General features: G+C 44.0%; 1 protein-coding gene across 3 annotated transcripts in view; it reads left to right on the forward strand.

Moving 5' to 3' along the window:
* The window catches only part of LOC146007672 (sperm flagellar protein 1-like), a 59,876-nt gene that overhangs the window by 12,584 nt on the left and 24,478 nt on the right, over window positions 1–22,814 (forward strand). For all 3 annotated transcript variants that reach the window (XM_083146184.1, XM_083146182.1, XM_083146183.1), the window contains exon 5: window positions 18,792–18,870. In XM_083146184.1, the coding sequence (XP_083002310.1) occupies window positions 18,792–18,870 (79 nt within the window). The remainder of the gene's footprint in view (window positions 1–18,791; window positions 18,871–22,814) is intronic.

A 22,814-nucleotide genomic window follows, 5' to 3' on the forward strand; every position in this document is an offset into this window, starting at 1 on the left:
TAGTAATGGTATACATACCACAATGGCATGTGCTCTTGATTAAAAGCGATTAAGCTGGTTCTTCAGTGGATACTTGAACCGACTAAAACGTTGTCTCTGCAATTTTTATATATAGAGCAAAAATTGTTCAGGAATTGAGCTAGAAATAACATTAGAGGTGTAGGTATATATTTCTCATTAGAGGTAAAAATGGAGGTAAAAATAGAGATGTTGGTACATACCACTTTCAATATAGAATGGGGCAAAATGGGTGATATGGAGAGGGTTTTTTGTCCGTCAATCCTTTCTAAAACATAATTTGGGATCCATGTAACTTATATCAATATTTGTGTGATGACAAATGACATTTTACATAAATCATATCAGATAGTAACATAACTGGATATTCGGAGCAATCTGTACTCCTATGTCTCCAGTCTATGTTTCAATAGCCAATGCAATATTGCACACAGTACTACAACAATCAAATCATATCTGAACACTTCAATAGTGTATTATCAGTCAATGCCTCAATTCATAATTGCAATCTTCAAGTATCATACAGGCACCTACATTGTATCATATAAAATTTACAAAGCTGATACAAAAGTGACACAATAGTAAACAGTGTCTCTTAATCCTATCGATTTGTTTTAGTAAGGAACGTGGTTGGTGCCCTTTTCTCTGGGTTGTTTTTTAAGCAACTCGGGGCTATAATACTTTTTAAATTCGTTGCTCTTCTATATACAACCGTAGGTTTTGAAGGTAGGTGTGGGTCTAGAATGGAGTCCTTTAATAGTATTCCCCAGTGTCTTGTAAGAATTCTTCTAATTTTTTCGTTCTCCCTATTGTACTGGGTAATGAACGGCCTGTTTTCTGAGGATTTCTTCGTCCTTGTTCCTGTTTGCAGTTCAAGAATCTCTTTTGTAAGGCTTTTGCCCTAGAGTCTTCGACTTTTACCGGGTCGTATCCCCTTTTAATGAATCTTCTTCCAAGTACTTCAGACTGTACTTTAAATGATATGGAGGGGAACACCTGAAAGCGTGGAGAATTTCACTCGGAATCTCCAGATCAATGAGTACAACTTAAAGTTTACTTACAACTATCAACATGAAACCATCGAGTACCTTGATTTGAGTCTAACCGGAAGATCAGGAGAACAAATTGTCACCAAAACCCACTTCAAAGAAGTAGAGGCGAACAGCTATATCCCCTTCAATAGCTGTCATCTATCAAGATGGAAAGAGGACACACCATATGCACAGTTCACCAGGCTGAGAAGGAACTGCAGTAAGATAGCCGATTTTGAAGTACAGTCTGAAGTACTTGGAAGAAGATTCATTGAAAGGGGATACGACCCGGTAAAAGTCGAAGACTCTAGGGCAAAAGCCTTACAAAAGCCAAGGGAAGAGATTCTTGAACTGCAAACAGGAACAAGGACGAAGAAATCCTCAGAAAACAGGCCGTTTATTACCCAGTACAATAGGGAGAACAAAAAAATTAGAAGAATTCTTACAAGACACTGGGGAATACTATTAAAGGACTCCATTCTAGGCCCACACCTACCTTCAAAACCTACAGTTGTATATAGAAGAGCAACGAATTTTAAAAGTATTATAGACCCAAGTTGCTTAAAAAAACAACCCAGAGAAAAGGGCACCAACCACGTTCCTTACTAAAACAAATCGATGCTCACCCTGCGGGAAATGTATTTGCTGTAGACATATGGAAAAGACAACTTTCAACTGTAGGATCAACAACAAAAAAATTTCACTCAATGCTCCAATCACATGTATGTCTATGTACATAATTTACAGAATAACCTGTGATTGCGGACTAGCATACATTGGAAAGACAAAAAGACAAATCAAATTGCGAATTCAAGAGCATATGCGCAATATAAAAAACAAAGTCGTCACACACAGCCTACCGAGACATTACCTGGAAAAGCACAACTCTCAGGTGGACAGTAACAACTTCAAGTTCACAGTCCTCGAACCAGAGCCAGATTAAGGTCTAAATGGGCCTGGAGCTGAAAATGATCAAGGGCCTATTATGCGCAATAATAGGGGTGGTGGCCAGCACCTAATAATGTGGGGGGCATGACCAGTGTTCTGGTTGGGTGGTCTGCTCATGGGTGTGTCTCTATTTGTGTAAATACTTTCAACTAATTATATATGCCTGGAAAAGGCAGGGGGCTGGCATAGGAAAAATGCAGGGAGATATATTGGCGGGTGCCCTCCAAAGGTGCACCAACAGGATGCCAATGTCCTAAGATACTTGCGGGGTGAGGCGGCATTCAAGTCACTTGGTAGACAACATTTCAGCACCTTTTATATGGTCACCTAAGTTTACCACACCATATACCCCTTATACAAATCATGCAACACAATCGTAACCCCCCTTATACTGTACTTGCCTCTTACACATTATGCCACATGGAATGAGCCAAAATTCACACCGATTGAGCCAAAATTCACATTATGTCACACAGATTAAGGCAAAATTCACATTTTGCCACATGGATCAAGCCAAAATACACACTATACGAGGCATGTCCAAACAGTGGCCCTCCAGCTGTTGTGAAACTACGCGTCCCAGCATGCCTTGACATAGTTTTAGCAATCCTTAATAGCAAAACTGTGGCAATGCATGATGAGACTTGTAGTTTCACAACAGCTTGAGAGACATTGTTTGGACATGCCTGCACTATACTAAACAGATTGAGCAGTAATGCACAATATGCTTCATAAATAGGGGCATTGCGCGCCAAAGGCGCGCATTAAAAATTTACACCATAATGGCCATTTCATGACAAGCCTCACACCATAATCTCCAATACATATTATGCCAAACACCATAATGCCTATTAAAAATTATGCTACATACAGTAAGGGCGGGATGTACTAAAGGGAAAATGCGGTAAAACCCCCGTTTTACCGCATTTTTCTATGTACTATTACCCGGCCGCATCGTTATCGCAGGGCAGGGTATCGCCACCCTTGGGTGGCGATACCCTATAGAAGCCTATGGGCTTCTTTTCGCCGCGTCGCCGCCACCTCGCCGACCCCCCCTCTCCCCCTCCCTTGGGCTTACCTACTTGCAGGTCTTCCTGGACCCCGGAAGGTGAGCCCTTTTTCCCCCTATCAACGCAGAGGGACATCCTTCCGGCTGCAGGGGGGAGGAGGAGGCGCCGGGGACAGCCTGCTTAGCTGTCCCCGGCGTGTAGGCATCAGGAGCCGGCTGGGAGGTGACGGAGACCCCCCGCAGACCACAGTACAGGTATCGCGGGGGGGTCTCCGTTACCGCACCGCGATGCCAGCCGCATATGTTAGTACATATGCGCTGGTATCGCAGCGGACAGCCGGCGAAGGGCGGCGATGCATATTAATACATCCCGCCCTAAGTATTGCTTACCTACATGTTCATTGCCAGGGGTTCCATGCACATTGCCATGGGTTCCATGCTTGTTGCTATGTGGGATTACAAGCTCATTGCCAAGGGGAATAGATGCTCGTGGTAACTGGGTGACAGCCGCTGCTGGGCAGAAATGACAGCCATTGACAGCCGGACAGAGAGCAGGGGGCTACCGGACTGTATTCAGAGCACTGCATGTCCCGGCTATTTGAAATAAAACCCCTTTCACACCAGAAAATGCAGGGATTTACCTGGGAATATGGTCCCAGGATCATGCAGGGACATTCCCGGAATGGCCCCTTTTACACCAGCCTAGTCCCTGCATTTTCTGGTGTGAAGGGGAGAGAAAACTGCCCCCCTTTAAACAACCAGCTATATCTTCAGAACCAACTGACCCATTTACATGTAGGCTTCGAATGATTTTGATCCCGTGAAACTGGGCCGTTTGGTTCCAGAGAAATCTCTCCTCAAACAACATGAACTGCCATGAAATTAAATTTCAGAAATACAAAAAAAAAAATTGGTTTACCCGCAATATCTCTAGAACCAATGAACCCATATGGACCAGCCTGGTATTAGATTAAATGCCCAGCGATATGGGTTAGACTGAGATCAACCTCGAGCTTCTGTGATGCCGGCGGAGGAACTGGCAGCTGTTGGAATCGGGTTGAGGTCGGAATTAGCGGGGCCCATGTTATCCTATGCGGAAAACGTTCCAGCTTTGCCTGGTGGTATCTCTTGTTCCCGGGGGGCTAGCGACGCGGGGCCGGGCTCGTTGGAAAGCCCTGGCCCTCAGCTATAAAATGGGCCTATTTGGAGAGTGGGCCTGGAGTTGTAGGCCATTGTTAATCCGGCCCTGCCTCGAGCAAATATCCACAGACCCAAGAGGAGGGGACAAAGATCTGAAACTATCGAAAAGAGAGACATTCTGGATCTATTCATTAGATACACTGGTCCCGAAAGGACTCAACGAGAATGTGGATATAGTCTCCTTTCTGGGACATTGAATGAAACCCTCAGATAGAATAATTAACAGCAAATACAACATCTCACAAGGGTGTAATTCTCTTTCTTCTTGTCCTTTCCCATTCATATTCTCATTCTTTCCATCTGTATTTATATACATAAAGTTACACAATTGTGCAATATGAATAAGCTGTAAATATAAAGGCATCTCAAATATCATGAAGTAACACTAGAGAAAAAACATGTACAAATAAAAAATGGAACCACATCACTTCTTTGTTTAAAATATAAATATGCTTAGTCACCAAACTGATAGTTGTCACGTTAAAAAAAAAAAAAATTATAATAATTACAAAATAATTAGATTGTGCACCTTTAAGAATCTTATATTGACACTATAGTATATAGTTAATATATCACTTATTAGTAATATGTTCTTAAAGATTCCCCTATTAAATACTATAATTAGAATCTAGTATCACATTACCAATATAAGTATCATTCACATAATAACTAAAGTAAAAATCCAGCACCTTCCTAGTAATAGGAACTTATATTCATGCACTATTGTTCCCCTTGAGGCAAGAGGGCTAAAAACAGAGGGGACTTCCGGGCGGAAGCTTCCCCTGAGCAGTGGAACGCATTTGGAACGCACGCCCGTTATAGGGCGATGCGCTCCTGCTTTGTGGACACCGCGAACATGCAAGAGGGATCCCCGCCAGCCCCGGCAGCTCACTTTAATATATATATAAAACTTAAGGGGCTAAATAACGCCCTTAAGAAGTTAGCACGGATTCACAAAACCGGAAGTGACGTTCCGGGACTGTCCCTATATATTTCAGCCCAGCGTGCCCCAGTAGCTATCTGCAGCTATTTGGAGTGGCAGCTTGGGAGATTCAGCATCTGCTTATGGTAAATTTCATGCTATATTGACATGCCTATATATAATCTATGCTATGTAATAGTTCTGTAGGCTTACCCTGTGCCTAGCTATGAGCCACAGTGGATTTAATAGCCTATTGGGATTAGGAGACACTGTTTACTATTGTGTCACTTTTGTATCAGCTTTGTAAATTTTATATGATACAATGTAGGTGCCTGTATGATACTTGAAGATTGCAATTATGAATTGAGGCATTGACTGATAATACACTATTGAAGTGTTCAGATATGATTTGATTGTTGTAGTACTGTGTGCAATATTGCATTGGCTATTGAAACATAGACTGGAGACATAGGAGTACAGATTGCTCCGAATATCCAGTTATGTTACTATCTGATATGATTTATGTAAAATGTCATTCGTCATCACACAAATATTGATATAAGTTACATGGATCCCAAATTATGTTTTAGAGAGGATTGATGGTCAAAAAACCTCTCCATATCACCCATTTTGCCCCATTCTATATTGAAAGTGGTATGTACCAACATCTCTATTTTTACCTCCATTTTTACCTCTAATGAGAAATATATACCTACACCTCTAATGTTATTTCTAGCTCATTTCCTGAACAATTTTTGCTCTATATATAAAAATTGCAGAGACACCGTTTTAGTCGGTTCAAGTATCCACTGAAGAACCAGCTTAATCGCTTTTAATCAAGAGCACATGCCGTTGTGGTATGTATACCATTACTAAATCATGTTTTATATTATATTTGTTCATATAATTTTCGTGCTGAAAGTTTTTAAAGCCAAACTTTGCTCTTCACCACCTAGAGTCATATATGTTACACCCCTGATGAAGTCTATATGACGAAACGCGTCAGGTTATTGTGATTAAGAAGATCTTGACTCCATATGGAACAACATTGAAAATTATCTTGTTGATTTTATAATAAATTGTACAACCATTTTACCTAAAATGTCTATCTCCATCTGAATTTTAAGGTGGTGGTGGTGGTGATACAACAGGAGGCGCACTCCATATCTTCTCTGTCTATATATATATATATATATATATATATATATATATATATATATATATATATATATATATATATATATATATATATATATATATATAAAGTAGGTGCGGCACTCAGCTTTCTCATCCAAATAAGGAAATGACGACATGACCAAGTCGACGTGTCGTGTCAACGTTTCAGTGCTTTTATTTGTGCACTATCATCAGGATACAAACAGTGTACTGTGATTCCAGTTTAAATAGCATCACCCATGTGTTGGCTGTGTGCAGGCGCCTCCCCCTGCCCGGCAGTAGGGGATGACATCACTGTTGACACAGCTGACACTGATTACAAAGCATCAACTTGGTACAAACATTTCCAATACAAAACATACATATATATAATTATAATAAATATAGGTTGTGAATATGATACTGTGTAATATCAATATACAAAAGTTACACTGCAAAGTAGGTGAAAAAAATACATAAAAAAATGCCAAAACTAGTGAACCGGAGAATGGTATAAAACTGATCGTTTATAAATTTATTGCATAAAATATATAATTTATATAATTATTCCATACATATCCATATCTGGAGAATTACATGACACATCTGTTGGACAATTTTTGGATATATTCTTAACGGAGACCCATTATGTGTCTGCTGTGTGAGCGTATATTGTACGGGCAGGGGGATTAAAATGCAGCAAAGGATAGATATTCATTCAATCCCCGAGGGGCTAACACATCCAAGCGATGTATCCATTCTGCTTCACACTTTAACAGCGCTCTGTTACGGTCTCCCCCCGTATGGGTTTCTCTACCTGATCGATTATACGATATCTGAGGCTGGAGAGAGAATGTTGTTTACTGACAAAATGTCGGGCCACCGGTTGGTCACTGCTACCAGCTACTAGTGCCGCCCTGATGGTAGACCGGTGACCCGCCATTCTCTCCTTAAACTTACGTTGTGTCTTGCCTATATAAGTCAGGCCGCAAGGGCATAATAATTGATATATCACGAACATGCTGTTACACGTTAAATGCTGTTTGATCGGGATTTTCTTCCCTGAATGGGGGTGATTGAAACTATTCCCACTTAGCATGAACTGACAGGTGACGCATGCACATTTAAAGCAACCAGGTTTTTGTGATAGAAAATGAACACAAAAAATAGAAAGATATGTCACTGTGTGGTGCACCAGGAAGAATGGATATTTAAAATGTAACCTTTATTGTAATTGGTTAAAACATAGCGAAATAAAAGACACAAAACATGAGAGTACAACAAGACATGGGATTTAAAAAGGGTATGGAATTACCCTTACGACGTGGGACCCCTGACTCCTAATATGACTGTCCTTACATAGGATTATATGAACTGTCAGGCATTAAACAATTACAACAGATAATCTGTGGCGGTAATAAGTGAGTTTTTGGGAGTTATATACCAGTGTTGTACCCCTTTAATATTGCGGGTGCTGGTATAACTCCTTAATAATTTGTATAAACTCACTGATAGTGCGTTAGGATAACTTAGGTATGTACAAAAATTGGTGGAACAAAGCTGGTACCGGCATGGACCCAGATTTAATCTGAGATCACTGCGGTGAATCAAAGGAATAATCCTTATGTTACACGAATGTTAGACCGGTGTTTCCTAAATGGCCGCTTGCTGCCAAGTGTCCTGGAGCACGGTTAGCCTCACCGGCGTACCGTCTCACAGTACTGGACACTGGTGTAGCGTTATCGCACTGACGGCAGGCAGTGTGCACAAGCACAACCAACGGGCTGTGAGCTACACCTGCGTGCCGACTAACCGCTCACCTCCGAGTGTCCTGGAGCACGGTGCGCCTGAGAATGACGCGCCGTCTCGCAGTAAGGACACGGGTGTAGCGGTCTCGCCCAAATACTTAGCAGGGTGCACAACACAGCCAACGGACTGCGAGCTACACACGCCGCTATTACACTTTAAGCTAGACAGATCAAAATACAATATCAATAAGGGTAAGGGAGTAGGGGTAGCCCACGAAGTAGTACGGTCGGCGTACGCTTCGCTAATGAGCTTCGGGTCCTGACGAAGCTCATTAGCGAAGCGTACGCCGACCGTACTACTTCGTGGGCTACCCCTACTCCCTTACCCTTATTGATATTGTATTTTGATCTGTCTAGCTTAAAGTGTAATAGCGGCGTGTGTAGCTCGCAGTCCGTTGGCTGTGTTGTGCACCCTGCTAAGTATTTGGGCGAGACCGCTACACCCGTGTCCTTACTGCGAGACGGCGCGTCATTCTCAGGCGCACCGTGCTCCAGGACACTCGGAGGTGAGCGGTTAGTCGGCACGCAGGTGTAGCTCACAGCCCGTTGGTTGTGCTTGTGCACACTGCCTGCCGTCAGTGCGATAACGCTACACCAGTGTCCAGTACTGTGAGACGGTACGCCGGTGAGGCTAACCGTGCTCCAGGACACTTGGCAGTAAGCGGCCATTTAGGAAACACCGGTCTAACATTCGTGTAACATAAGGATTATTCCTTTGATTCACCGCAGTGATCTCAGATTAAATCTGGGTCCATGCCGGTACCAGCTTTGTTCCACCAATTTTTGTACATACCTAAGTTATCCTAACGCACTATCAGTGAGTTTATACAAATTATTAAGGAGTTATACCAGCACCCGCAATATTAAAGGGGTACAACACTGGTATATAACTCCCAAAAACTCACTTATTACCGCCACAGATTATCTGTTGTAATTGTTTAATGCCTGACAGTTCATATAATCCTATGTAAGGACAGTCATATTAGGAGTCAGGGGTCCCACGTCGTAAGGGTAATTCCATACCCTTTTTAAATCCCATGTCTTGTTGTACTCTCATGTTTTGTGTCTTTTATTTCGCTATGTTTTAACCAATTACAATAAAGGTTACATTTTAAATATCCATTCTTCCTGGTGCACCACACAGTGACATATCTTTCTATTTTTTGTGTTCAGTAAAAACTGATGTCCTGTGGTAGCACACCCTCATTCTGATACGTGATTCACACACATTATATACTCCTGAGGGGTCACTTACTTATTAAACTTGATTTCCTGTGCGATTGCCTCTCCCCTTCCCCCAATTCCCCTTTTTCTGTGATAGAAAATGTTTATCTTTCTTATATCTCGTGACGTCTGATTTTACTAATACATTACGAAGATTGGGCCCTCTCTTGTAACAGGGCATGATTGCCGTTTCTTTAAATGGCAAAGATGCGTCAGTTCTCATTATAGGCCATTGCTGTTTGATAATTTTACTCACTTGGTCTGAACTAGTGGTGTATCTATTTACCCAAGGTAAACGTTCTCTTTTGTTTACATTATCGTCAGATTTTTTCTTTAGTAAGTCATTGCGATCCATTTTTAATACTCTGTTCTTGGTATTAATGAGGAACTGTTTCTCATACCCCCGTTCAATAAATTTCTCTATCAGGTTGTCTAACTGTAACTCTGCTTCCATACTCTCAGAATTAATCCGTCTCACTCGGATCATCTGAGAGTATGGGAGCCCCATTTTCAAAGATTTGGGGTGACAGCTGTTAATGTGGAGACCTGTATTACGGTCTGTCGGTTTATAGAAAACTTTAGTAGACAACCCTGTTGTACTGCGTGTTATGGCAACATCGAGAAAGTCAATCTGGCTTTGGTTCATATGAACTTTATGGGACAGCAAGTGGCATTATGGGCATTAATGAGCTGTAATAAATGACTGTCATCTTTGGACCACACAAAGAATACGTCATCTTTATATCTCACATATGATGACATGTTAGCTGCCAACTCAGGTTGGTCAAAAAATATTTTTTGCTCCATCTGGAACATGTATATATTCGCCATTGCCGGTGCCACTGCTGCTCCCATAGAGCAACCCCTGCCCTGCAGGTAAAATTTGCCGTTAAACATAAAAAAAAAATTGTTAGCACAAAATCTAATAACATTATACAAAATTCAATGTATGGTAATTCAAATTTGCCGCTATCAATCATAAATGTTTTAACGGCCGCACACCCATCTGAGTGCGGTATTACAGTGTATAAGCTGACAATGTCAGCACATACCAGCCAGGAGTCTTCTGTCATCCCATCGATGGTGGCCAGATGTTTCAGGAATGCTGTAGTGTCCAATAAATGATATTTGTGTTGCTGAACCAACGGCTGCAACACAGTGTCCAAATATATGGAAATCAGTTGTAACAACGATCCTCTTGATGACGTTATCGGTCTGCCAGGAGGGGGTAGTGTCCCTTTATGAACTTTTGGTAATGTATATAAAAGGGGTATTATAGGGTATTCTGGGCACAATGACTTGGCTAGATCTTCAGATATAACCTTCATGTCCACACCAATTTGTAAGAGATTTTTTAATTCACTTTTAAATGTTGGAGTTGGATCTCTCTCCAGCGGTATATAGGTTTCAATGTCACTCAACTGCCGCATAATTTCCTCAATGTAATCGTGGCGGTCTTGTAGCACAATTGCCCCGCCTTTATCTGCGGGGCGTATTATCAAGTTGTCATTCTGTGATAGGTTCTTCAGTGCTATCCGCTCATCGACAGTGAGGTTGTGATGACAATCAGGTGGTTCTTTGGTGTATTTGCTAACTTCTTGATCAATGCGTCTCATAAATGTTCTGAGACTCGGGTTAGTCGACACAGGGTCGAAAGTTGACTTTGGAAGCAATTTGCTGATTTTTTGTGGTACCGCAGTGCTCTCTGCAGACACATTATAGGGTTCAGGTTTCTTATTCTCAGGTTTGTTAAAGAACTCTTTGAGTTTCAGGTTCCGCTGCAATCTAAATTTATCTACCTGCCACTCAAATTCTTTAAAGGGGCAGCTCGGGATAAATGAAAGTCCTTTGTTAAGGATACTGATTTCAGACTTACTCAGTTCATATGAAGATAAGTTCAGTATTACTTCTTTGCCTTGGGAGCGGGTGGTTTCCTGCCTCTCTTTCCTTTTGGACAGTCTTTTGTTTTGTCCACCGCGTCTCGTCCGTCCACGTGAGGGGCTGGATGCTTTGATCTAGTTGTAACCCCTGCCTGGGAGCGCTTTCGGTATTCGCTGTCACTCTCAGTGCTGTTAAATTCTGTGGAGGAATCAGTGTCAAGTTTATTAACTCTTCGGCAAAATAATGGTTTCCTCTTATCATATGTAGGCTTGTTGGTGCCCGACAGCCACTGGTAAACATTGTGTTGGTCATAATCTGCTGTCACTTTATTTAACTTTTCTTTTTTGAACTTCAACAAATCTCTTTTGTATGTGCTCAGCTGTTCATCCAGCTTGGCAATCCAGTCTACCTGTTCATCAGTGCTGAGTGCTGTCAGGTGCTTGGATTCCAATGTGCTGATTTTTTCTTTAGCCATTTTAGATTCCTTTTTAGATTGTTCAATGACTAGCAGCATACAGTCAAATGAACACTTGTTCAGGATTCCGATCCACTTTTTACAGAACAGTGCATCATACCTCCCAATAGTCGGACAATTTTTCATGCGGAATCCGCGTGGAATCATTTTGGAGCGATAATAATCGCTGAGACATATACTGTGTAACTGAAAGTCAATTTCTCGCTTTTTTAAGCGCAATAAATCCCTGTAGACAATATCTAGGGCTGCGGACTCCGGTATTTCTTCCAATCGTTCCTTATCCAAAATACTCTCCGCATCTGTGTCAGTGTAACTGAACAAGTCACCTGCGTTGAACATTACAGGATTGAACGGCATGTGCCTTCTGCCATAATTGGTGATTTAAAGTTTATACACACTCCCACAGTCCACGATATGATATCTCTCACCAATATTACGTGCTGTGTCTGTGTTGTGCTGGTAATCCGTCAGGTCTGATGCAAAGTTCAATGCTGGGTGCCTTGTCTGTACTTAGGTAGTACTGCAATGGAGATCCAGGTGGACCGGCACTCCCGTTGCACTGGAAGCTTTCACCGGTGCCCCACAGCTTCAGGTAAGCTTTCTATAAACCGACAGACCGTAATACAGGTCTCCACATTAACAGCTGTCACCCCAAATCTTTGAAAATGGGGCTCCCATACTCTCAGATGATCCGAGTGAGACGGATTAATTCTGAGAGTATGGAAGCAGAGTTACAGTTAGATGACCTGATAGAGAAATTCATTGAACGGGGGTATGAGAAACAGTTCCTCATTAATACCAAGAACAGAGTATTAAAAATGGATCGCAATGACTTACTAAAGAAAAAATCTGACGATAATGTAAACAAAAGAGAACGTTTACCTTGGGTAAATAGATACACCACTAGTTCAGACCAAGTGAGTAAAATTATCAAACAGCAATGGCCTATAATGAGAACTGACGCATCTTTGCCATTTAAAGACACGGCAATCATGCCCTGTTACAAGAGAGGGCCCAATCTTCGTGATGTATTAGTAAAATCAGACGTCACGAGATATAAGAAAGATAAACATTTTCTATCACAAAAACCTGGTTGCTTTAAATGTGCATTCGTCACCTGTCAGTTCATGCTAAGTGGGAATAGTTTCAATCACCCCCATTCAGGGAAGAAAATCCCGATCAAACAGCATTTAACGTGTAACAGCATGTTCGTGATATATCAATTATTATGCCCTTGCGGCCTGACTTATATAGGCAAGACACAACGTAAGTTTAAGGAGAGAATGGCGGGTCACCAGTCTACCATCAGGGCGGCACTAGTAGCTGGTAGCAGTGACCAACCGGTGGCCCGACATTTTGTCAGTAAACAACATTCTCTCTCCAGCCTCAGATATCGTATAATCGATCAGGTAGAGCATGGGTCTTCAAACTGCGGCCCTCCAGATGTTGTGAAACTACAAATCCCAGCATGCCTTGCCACAGTTTTGCTATAAGGGAGTGTTAAAACTGTGGCAAGGCATGCTGAGATTTGTAGTTTCACAACATCTGGAGGGCCGCAGTTTGAAGACCCATGAGGTAGAGAAACCCATACGGGGGGAGACCGCAACAGAGCGCTGTTAAAGCGCGAAGCAGAATGGATACATCGCTTGGATGTGTTAGCCCCTCGGGGATTGAATGAATATCTATCCTTTGCTGCATTTTAATCCCCCTGCCCGTACAATATACGCTCACACAGCAGACACATAATGGGTCTCCGTTAAGAATATATCCAAAAATTGTCCAACAGATGTGTCATGTAATTTTCCAGATATGGATATGTTTGGAATAATTATATAAATTATATATTTTATGCAATAAATTTATAAACAATCAGTTTTATACCATTCTCCGGTTCACTAGTTTTGGCACTTTTTTATATTTTTGTATGTATTTTTTTCACCTACTTTGCAGTGTAACTTTTGTATATTGATATCACACAGTATCATATTCACATCCTATATTTATTATAATTATATGTATGTTTTGTATTGGAAATTTTTGTACCAAGTTGATGCTTTCTAATCAGTGTCAGCTGTGTCAACAGCGATGTCATCCCCTACTGCCGGGCAGGGGGAGGCGCCTGCACACAGCCAACACATGGGTGATGCTATTTAAACTGGAATCACAGTACACTGTTTGTATCCTGATGATAGTGCACAAATAAAAGCACTGAAACGTTGACACGACACGTCGACTTGGTCCTGTCGTCATTTCCTTATTTGGATGAGAAAGCTGAGTGCCGCACCTACTTACCTTGTGAACATGCTTACCTGAAGCTGTGGGGCACCGGTGAAAGCTTCCGTCCAACGGGAGTGCCGGTCCACCTGGATCTCTCTCTCTCTCTCTCTATCTATCTATCTATCTATCTATCTATCTATCGCACGGCGGCACTCGGACAATGAAACAGTCAGACACAGAGCGTTGATGCCAACGTTTCAAAGAGGTTTACTCTTTTTCATCAGGGCCCTGATGAAAAAGAGTAAACCTCTTTGAAACGTTGGCATCAACACTCTGTGTCTGACTGTTTCATTGTCCGAGTGCCGCCGTGCTCTCTGCCCCTACCTGTGGAGGTTCTACACTCCTAATTTGAACGGAAGGCAACGGACCCAAAATTCTTCTATTAGTGAGTGCCAGAACTTACCGACAAATATATATATATATATATATATATATATATATATATATATATATATATATGTCAGCGATCATTGAATGTTCTCTTGTACCCATTTGCTCACATGCTAGCGAGGAAATGTGTGCGGGCGGCGCTGACCTGTTTGTTAGGCTGAGTGTATATGCTGCCTAACGAACAGGCCTGAATCAGGCCCAATTTTTTTTGTCTTGCACAGAAGACATTTCAGATCTCTTCATGGTGTACTTCCTGACAGATTTCCTTTAAACTTAGTCCTCAGAGAAGGAATAATAGAGGAACAGGATACCAATCCTGGTGCATTACCCTTTGTATTGATCCAAGCAAACTAGGGCTCTTCAAGAAGAAAGAAAAAAAAAAAGACTTGTCAGATGCTGAAAGTGCTCATTCCAGATAATTCAGGCAATGGAGGTCATTCTGGTTGATTCTCCCCATTGCGAATTCGATGGTAAAGGCCTGCACATGCGCATATTCACTTATACACATGTGTAGGCCTTCTGTGCGGACGCCTTTGAGACTTGCATAGCTCGCACCGGGGGGGGGGAGTAAATGAGGAGTGCTTAGGGCATTCGCATGCATAATACTATTGTAAAGCGCAACGGAATCTGCTGCGCTATATAACAAACTGTAAATAAATAAATAATACCCACGAAAAACGCTGGGTGCACCCAGGAAACCGCTAGCTGTCCCCATGCGAATGAGGGTGACTTCCTGCCTTCCGTGGTTGGTCAGCTGAAGTCACCAGATGTCAGCTTCCCGCCCTGTTCACATAGCAGGGTGCTGCAAATCTGAGTTACCAGAGAGTGACTTAGATTTGCGAGCTCTTTAGAAATCATTCGATGGTTGGCGACCATCTATTAATTTCAGCCCCGCACGCAAGGCTGCAAATGGACGTCCAGTGGGGGAGGGCGTTTGTGCAGGCGGCGTTTAGTTGGCTCGCAAAGCTGCGAGTCAACTAGTATGAACTCCAATGTGTGTCACGTATCAGAACTTCAGATTTATAGTAAATCCCAGGATTGTTGCACTCCTCCTCTCACATTGACATTTTCTGTCCAATTATTATGTGCAATTGGTAAGGTTTTACAAGGATTCAGTTGCACTGTACATAGTAGATGGATCATACAGCAAAGTTGCAGAGTACACATAGCTCATGCACAATGGTTATAGATGCCTCTCCCATTGGGGGTTATTTTGGTTCACTCCGTCTGACAAATTCCTTCTTAGATGGACAAAACCATATGCACTGCAGGTGGGGCAGATGTAACATGTGCATAGAGAATTAGATTTGGGTGAGTTATTTTGTTTTTGTGCAGGGAAAATACTGCTTTATTTTTACACTGCAATATAGATCTCATTTTGAATGAAAACCCCACCCAAATCTAACTCTCTCTGCACATGTTATATCTGAGTGCAGATGGTTTTGTCCATCTAATGCTGCTTTCCCACTGCCTACACGGGTAATGACCCGTTTTTTTTAAACGGGTCTTTAAACGGGTAAGAGCCATAAGACTCTTTCCCACTGCAGCTTTTAAACGGTAAATTACCGTTTAAAAGCTGTTTTTGTCACATACCCACTTACCCGTTTAAAAACCCGTTTAAGCAGTGTAAAGATAGGGGGGGGGGGAGAATTTAAAAAAAAAAAACGGCGTGGGGTCCCCCCCACTGCCGTAACCAGCACCAGGCTGAAAGAGCCGGGGCTGGTAATAAAAAATCAGGAAACCCGACAAATAGGGGTTCCCTGATTTTTTACAACCAGCCCCAGGCTCCAGGTCCGGGGCTGGTTCCCAAAATACGGGGGACAAAATGACTAGGGGTCCCCCGTATTTTAAGAACCAGCCCCAGACCAAACAAGCCAGCAGGGTAATGTCACAGCCGGGGGACACTTATAATATAAGGTCCCGCGGCCAAAACATTCTCCCTACCGACCAGTCAGCCTGGCCAGGGGCCCTGGGGGAGTGGGGACCCCCCCAATAAAGGGGTCCCCCCCCTCCAGGACTTACCTGACCAGGCTGAAGCCTGGTGCTGTCCCCGATGCCCCTGGGCGGTGGGCATCGGGCTGATGGAATGGTGTAAAAAATAGAATAAAAACTATTGTCTTTTACTGGTGAACTATGAGTCCCAGCAAGCCTCCCCCGCAAGCTGGGACTTGGAGAACCACAAGTCCCAGCCTGCGGGGCATTAAAGGGCCCGCTGGGTCTTGTAGTGCCACAGTAAAAGAAAGAGTTAAATAAACACACTGACACACGTGAAAAATAAAAGTTTAATCCATACATAACACATACATACTGATACTTACCTATCTTGAGCCCGTAGGTAGCCCTGGTCCTGATGTCCTGGTCCGTGTCGGCGTCTGTATCCATGTCGGCATCCCTGTCGGCGTCGGCGGTCCGGAGTCCGAAGAAATCCATTTGGGAAGCTGTGGAAGGAAACCATACTCACCTGTCCCAGCGCGACGTAGTCCAGGTAAGGTCTTTGCAAAAAAAACAAACCGACACCCGAAACCAGACCGGACTGACGGAGACGCACGTGTGTTTGTTTACATCGTGCGGCTCCGCCTCCCGAATGCCGCTATTGGCCGCCTTGCGGCCTAGCGGCTCCTGATTGGCCGCTAGGCCGCAAGGCGGCCAATAGCGGCATTCGGGGGCGGAGCCGCACGATGTAAACACACCGTGCGTCTCTCAGCTGTCCGCTTGGTTCGGGTGTCGGTTTGTTTTTTTTGCAAAGACCTTACCTGGACTACGTCGCGCTGGGACAGGTGAGTATGGTTTCCTTCCACAGCTTCCCAAATGGATTTCTTCGGACTCCGGACCGCCGACGCCGTCGCCGACAGGGATGCCGACATGGATACAGACGCCGACACGGATCAGGACCAGGGCTACCTACGGGCTCAAGATAGGTAAGTATCAGTATGTATGTGTTATGTATGTATTAAACTTTTATTTTTCACGTGTGTCAGTGTGTTTATTTAACTCTTTCTTTTACTGTGGCACTACAAGACCCAGCGGGCCCTTTAATGCCCCGCAGGCTGGGACTTGTGGTTCTCCAAGTCCCAGCTTGCGGGGGAGGCTTGCTGGGACTCATAGTTCACCAGTAAAAGACAATAGTTTTTATTCTATTTTTTACACCATTCCATCAGCCCGATGCCCACCGCCCAGGGGCATCGGGGACAGCACCAGGCTTCAGCCTGGTCAGGTAAGTCCTGGAGGGGGGGGACCCCTTTATTGGGGGGGTCCCCACTCCCCCAGGGCCCCTGGCCAGGCTGACTGGTCGGTAGGGAGAATGTTTTGGCCGCGGGACCTTATATTATAAGTGTCCCCCGGCTGTGACATTACCCTGCTGGCTTGTTTGGTCTGGGGCTGGTTCTTAAAATACGGGGGACCCCTAGTCATTTTGTCCCCCGTATTTTGGGAACCAGCCCCGGACCTGGAGCCTGGGGCTGGTTGTAAAAAATCAGGGAACCCCTATTTGTCAGGTTTCCTGATTTTTTTAATACCAGCCCCGGCTCCTTCAGCCTGGTGCTGGTTACGGCAGTGGGGGGGGACCCCATGCCGTTTTTTTTTTAACGTGTAAGGGCTACCCCTTTCCCACTGCCGAAAAAACGGCTCTTACACGTTAAAAACACTGCTTTTTACACGGGTAACAAAAACCGGTATTTGTTACCCGTGTAAAGCAACCTGGAGCTTTCCCACTGCAGCTCTAGCCGTTTAAAAAGGCTAAAAAAACGGCATTTACACGTGTAAAGCCTGCAGTGGGAAAGGGGCATAAGAAGGAATTTGCCAGAAGGAATGAACCAAAATAACCCCCATTGTCTCTGACCTCAATACTGATCCCCCCTCTTCCTCATATAGCTGATCTCAATGCTGAATCCCCCCACCCCTCTTCCCCTATAGCTGACCCTGATATCTGATAGTGCGGAGGTAGGGAGAGAGCAGAAAGAGATAACCAGGGGAAATAAGGTGGAGTGAGAGACAGAGGAAAGGAGTGGAAAGAGAGGGACAAAAATCAAGGTCCATAATACTTAGCAACCCAGCAAATGACAAGTAGGAGATACTTGTTATCCATCTTTTCTTATGTACAAATGCCATTTAAAAAGGGAAAGAGGGTGACAGACAGGGTGAAATTAGAACCCAGGAAGGAACCAAAGGGCAACCAAGGAATATTGTTGGATAGACTGGCAGCATAGTGTGCTGGCACGCTGCGCATTCATTTTGATCATTGGTTAGATTTTGTGATGTGTCTTTTGCTTGTTGATGGATAAAAAAGGAAATAAACCAGGAACCTTTAGCTTCATTAGAACTTTAAGGGAAAGTCAAAGTGAATGAATAGGGAATTTTCTCATTATACTACATGAAAATATCAATGTTTGGGTTTAGCTGCTATTTTATATAACTTATTTCTTTTTATCCTAATGTCATATGTCTTTTTCTATAGGGACTGGTACAATACCCCAATATGGAAAGACATTTCCTTACACAGGTTCCACGTATCAGGCACAGAATGACACAAAAAGGTAAAATGTAATTACAGTACCATTGAAACCTTAAATATTACTCTTTAATTAGTGCAATCATAAATATATAATATATTATAGATAATAGGCACCCTACTAGCAGCCAGATAAAGGACCTGTATGTCAAACCCCTACTTACGACCATGTATGTATGTATGTATGCAGAGGCGTATCAAGGGCGGTGCGGGCGGAGCACACGCTCCAGGCGCCGGAAGATAGCAAGGCGCCGGAGCTGTGCCAGCACCGCCAGCTTGCCCGCTTCCCCGCCCGCTCCCCCACCCCGCTGTGTCCTGGAGAAGTGTTGCTATGTAAAATTCATATCTCCCGCTGGACTGCGCTAGCCAATAGGCGCTTGCGGTCCAGCAGTCAATCAATTGGTGGCTGCTGGAATGCGAGCGCCTATTGGCTAGCGCGGTCCAGCAGGAGATATGAATTTGACATAGCAGCACTTCTCCCGGACACAGCTGGGAGCGGGCAGGCTCGGCGACAGGGGAGGGGGTGCACGCATGCTGCATCTGTCAGCCCCCTGACGGCTCGGGCATTGGGGGGGCTGAGTAAGGTGTACTCAATCCCTCCCTCCTGCACACTACTGCTCCCACCCTCCCTCCCTCCTACACACTACTGCTCCCTCCCTCCCTCTTACACACTACTGCTCCCACCCTCCCTCCCTCCTACACACTACTGTTCCCACCCTCCCTCCCTCCTACACACTACTGCTCCCACCCTCCCTCCTACACACTACTGCTCCCACCCTCCCTCCTGCACACTACTGCTCCCACCCTCCCTCCCTCCTGCACACTACTGATCCCACCCTCCCTCCCTCCTGCACACTACTGATCCCACCCTCCCTCCCTCCTGCACACTACTGCTCCCACCCTCCCTCCCTCCTGCACACTACTGCTCCCACCCTCCCTCCCTCCTGCACACTACTGCTCCCTCCCTCCTGCACACTACTGCTCCCACCCTCCTGCACACTACTGCTCACACCCTCCTGCACACTACTGCTCCCACCCTCCTACACACTACTGCTCCCAGCCTCCTTCACACTACTGCTCCCACTCTCCCTCCCTCTTGCACACTACTGCTCCCACCCTCCCTCCCTCTTGTACACTACTACTGCTCCCACCCTCCCTCCTGCACACTACTGCTGGCGGTGCATTGAATTGAAAATAGCAGCCGGTAGCGGGCTGTTGCACAGTTCTGTCCCCCTTGGCAACAAGCAAATTCAGTCCCCCTTGGCATCGAGCATGAAGCCCCTTGGCATCGAGCATGAAGCCCCTGGCATTGAGCATGTAGGTAAGTGGCACTTATGTGTCAAATGTGTAATGGGCATTGCGGAGTGTTATATAGTATGTCATGGGCATTGCGGAGTGTTATATAGTATGTCATGGGCATTGCGGAGTGTTGTATAGTATGTCATGGGCATTGCGGAGTGTTGTATAGTATGTCATGGGCATTGCGGAGTGTTGTATAGTATGTCATGGGCATTGCGGAGTGTTATATAGTATGTCATGGGCATTGCGGAGTGTTGTATAGTATGTCATGTGCATTGCGGAGTGTTATATAGTATGTCATGGGCATTGCGAAGTGTTATATAGTATCTCATGGGCATTGCGGAGTGTTATATAGTATGCAATGGGCATCATGTGTGGGCGTATGTGTAATTGGAATTACAAAGTTCACTAAAATGTGCAATGGGCATTACGATGTGTGTGGTATAATGTTGCACTTGCCCGCTTTTCACTGTGCAGGAGCCTCACCTACTACAAATTGGGGGGAGGGGGGGTGCGAAACATGCCCTTGCTCTGGGTGCCGTGGCACCTAGCTATAGCACTGTATGTATGTATGTATGTATGTATGTATGTATGTATGTATGTGGGCTTAGCCTTCTGCCATTGTATGCATGCAGACAACATGTCTTATATGTATGTTTACACATGTATGACCACAAATAGGTAGCATCACAGGCAATATCATTTGTACAATATAATAATTGATCTTATCCTGGAATAGCCTATAAACCACAGAGCAATATTTATAAAATTCCAAATATGACTATTCTTGCAAACATTGGAAATTGACTATATATATATATATATATATATATATATATATATATATATATAGAGAGAGAGAGAGAGAGAGAGAGAGAGAGAGAGAGAGAGAGAGAGAGAGAGAGAGAGAGAGAGACAGGGGTCTGGCACTCCTCCGCCAACAGGTGGTGGCTTGTTAGTGTACTTGCCCGGGTGCACACACATGAGACACTGCGTGCTCCAACATAAGAATAAATAGATGCGTCACTCCAGGGGCTTCACCACAATGAATTTTTAATGGCGCTTGTCAACGGCGTTTCGGGACACTTCCCGTCATCAGGACAATTACCATAGTGCAATTACAAAGACATTATATACATACCGGCTAGTGTAGGCTCCCCCTCCTTCTGGCGGTTCTCCGTCCCGTTCTCAGCTCCGACTTCCGGATCTGGATCCGGAAGTGACGCGTTCCCGGTCGGTGGAACGCATGCCAGAGGCGGGCGAGACCTGTGAACAAAATGAGCAAACTTTATTAACAATAACAAAACGACATTTATATGTGTATCCCAAAACTGGTATAGCTCAAAATAATATCAATATGCAATGATACTATGTGACAAGACTAATCATGTAACGTGTTGGTGCCTCTAGCACCAATAAGTGCAATGGGGGAAAGATATTGAATCGATGAGCAATATAGTGTTGGGTGACACGCAGAGCTGTACCACCCTGCTGTCACTGGTAGGCAAAGTGAATCTAAACTAGTAGTAGTGTGTTATATGACCCCATCGGATCGTGTGCCGCAGATGTGTTGCAAGATGGTGTAAGCAGCAAAAAGAAAATAGTCGTAATAAACATTATCATAAAATATTCACAGTACCGCAGCAGCATATGTATCTGGAATACGTCAAAACAACAAATGTGAAAAAACAAAAAGTTAGCATGATGTTCTTGTCACAAGTACCTGCAAAAGTGCAGATTCAATACTATATACACCCTCAGAGGAAACAGCTGTAATTGATGGCTTCGTTTAACCCATCTGGGTTTACAGTTTTCAATTTGTAAATCCACTCGCACTTGCGTCTAAGCAACATTCTATCCCTATCGCCCCCCCCCTATTCGGGGGTGGTATATGGTCTATCATGCGATAGCGCAGATGTGCCATTCTCTCCTTGAACTGGACAAGACAGCAAGTAAACCACGTATCTGGAGCTACATGTAAGGGGATGTTTAATTTTCAAAGGGGTGCCAGTATGGGGGTGCATAAATTGATCTCCTGTGATCAAATAACCACAGGTGGCACACCCCAGGCACCTATAGCATCCTGGTTTTCTCGTAAGAAAATGGTCAATGTGTTTTTTGGGTTTATCGCTAATGTCCATTTTAACCACTAGATCTCTGATGTTAGGGCCCCTTTTGTAGCTGGGCATTAACTTTTTCTGAAATAGGCCTTTCAGTTCTCTATCTGTGTTGGCTATGGGCCAGAGGGCTTTGACCTTGGAGACAATCTCCGGGGTCTGTGTGGAAAATTGAGTGACCCAGGTCATAGTGTCCCTGGTTTTAATAGGCTCAATCTTGTCAGTAAGTAATTCTGTGCGATTCTTAACACAGGCCTTCTCCCTGGCCTTGATGAGCTCTTTTAGAGGGTACCCTCGTTGTTGAAACTTGATGGTCATCTCATCCAATTGGGCGTCACGTGTATTGGTCTCACTATTAATCCTGCATACCTGCAGAAATTGCGAGTATGGGAGCCCTGCTTTAGTATGTATGGGATGAAAGCTGCTGTGGTGCAGCATGTTGTTCCTGTCCGTGGGTTTTGAATATAGTTGGGTTTTGATTTTCCCCTGTTCCAACCTGATCTGTACGTCCAGAAAATTAATTTTCTGGGTATCCAGAACAAATGTGAACTTG

Source organism: Crinia signifera, chromosome 6, assembly GCF_055691185.1.
Source record: "Crinia signifera chromosome 6, ASM5569118v1, whole genome shotgun sequence".
Taxonomy (NCBI): domain Eukaryota; kingdom Metazoa; phylum Chordata; class Amphibia; order Anura; family Myobatrachidae; genus Crinia; species Crinia signifera.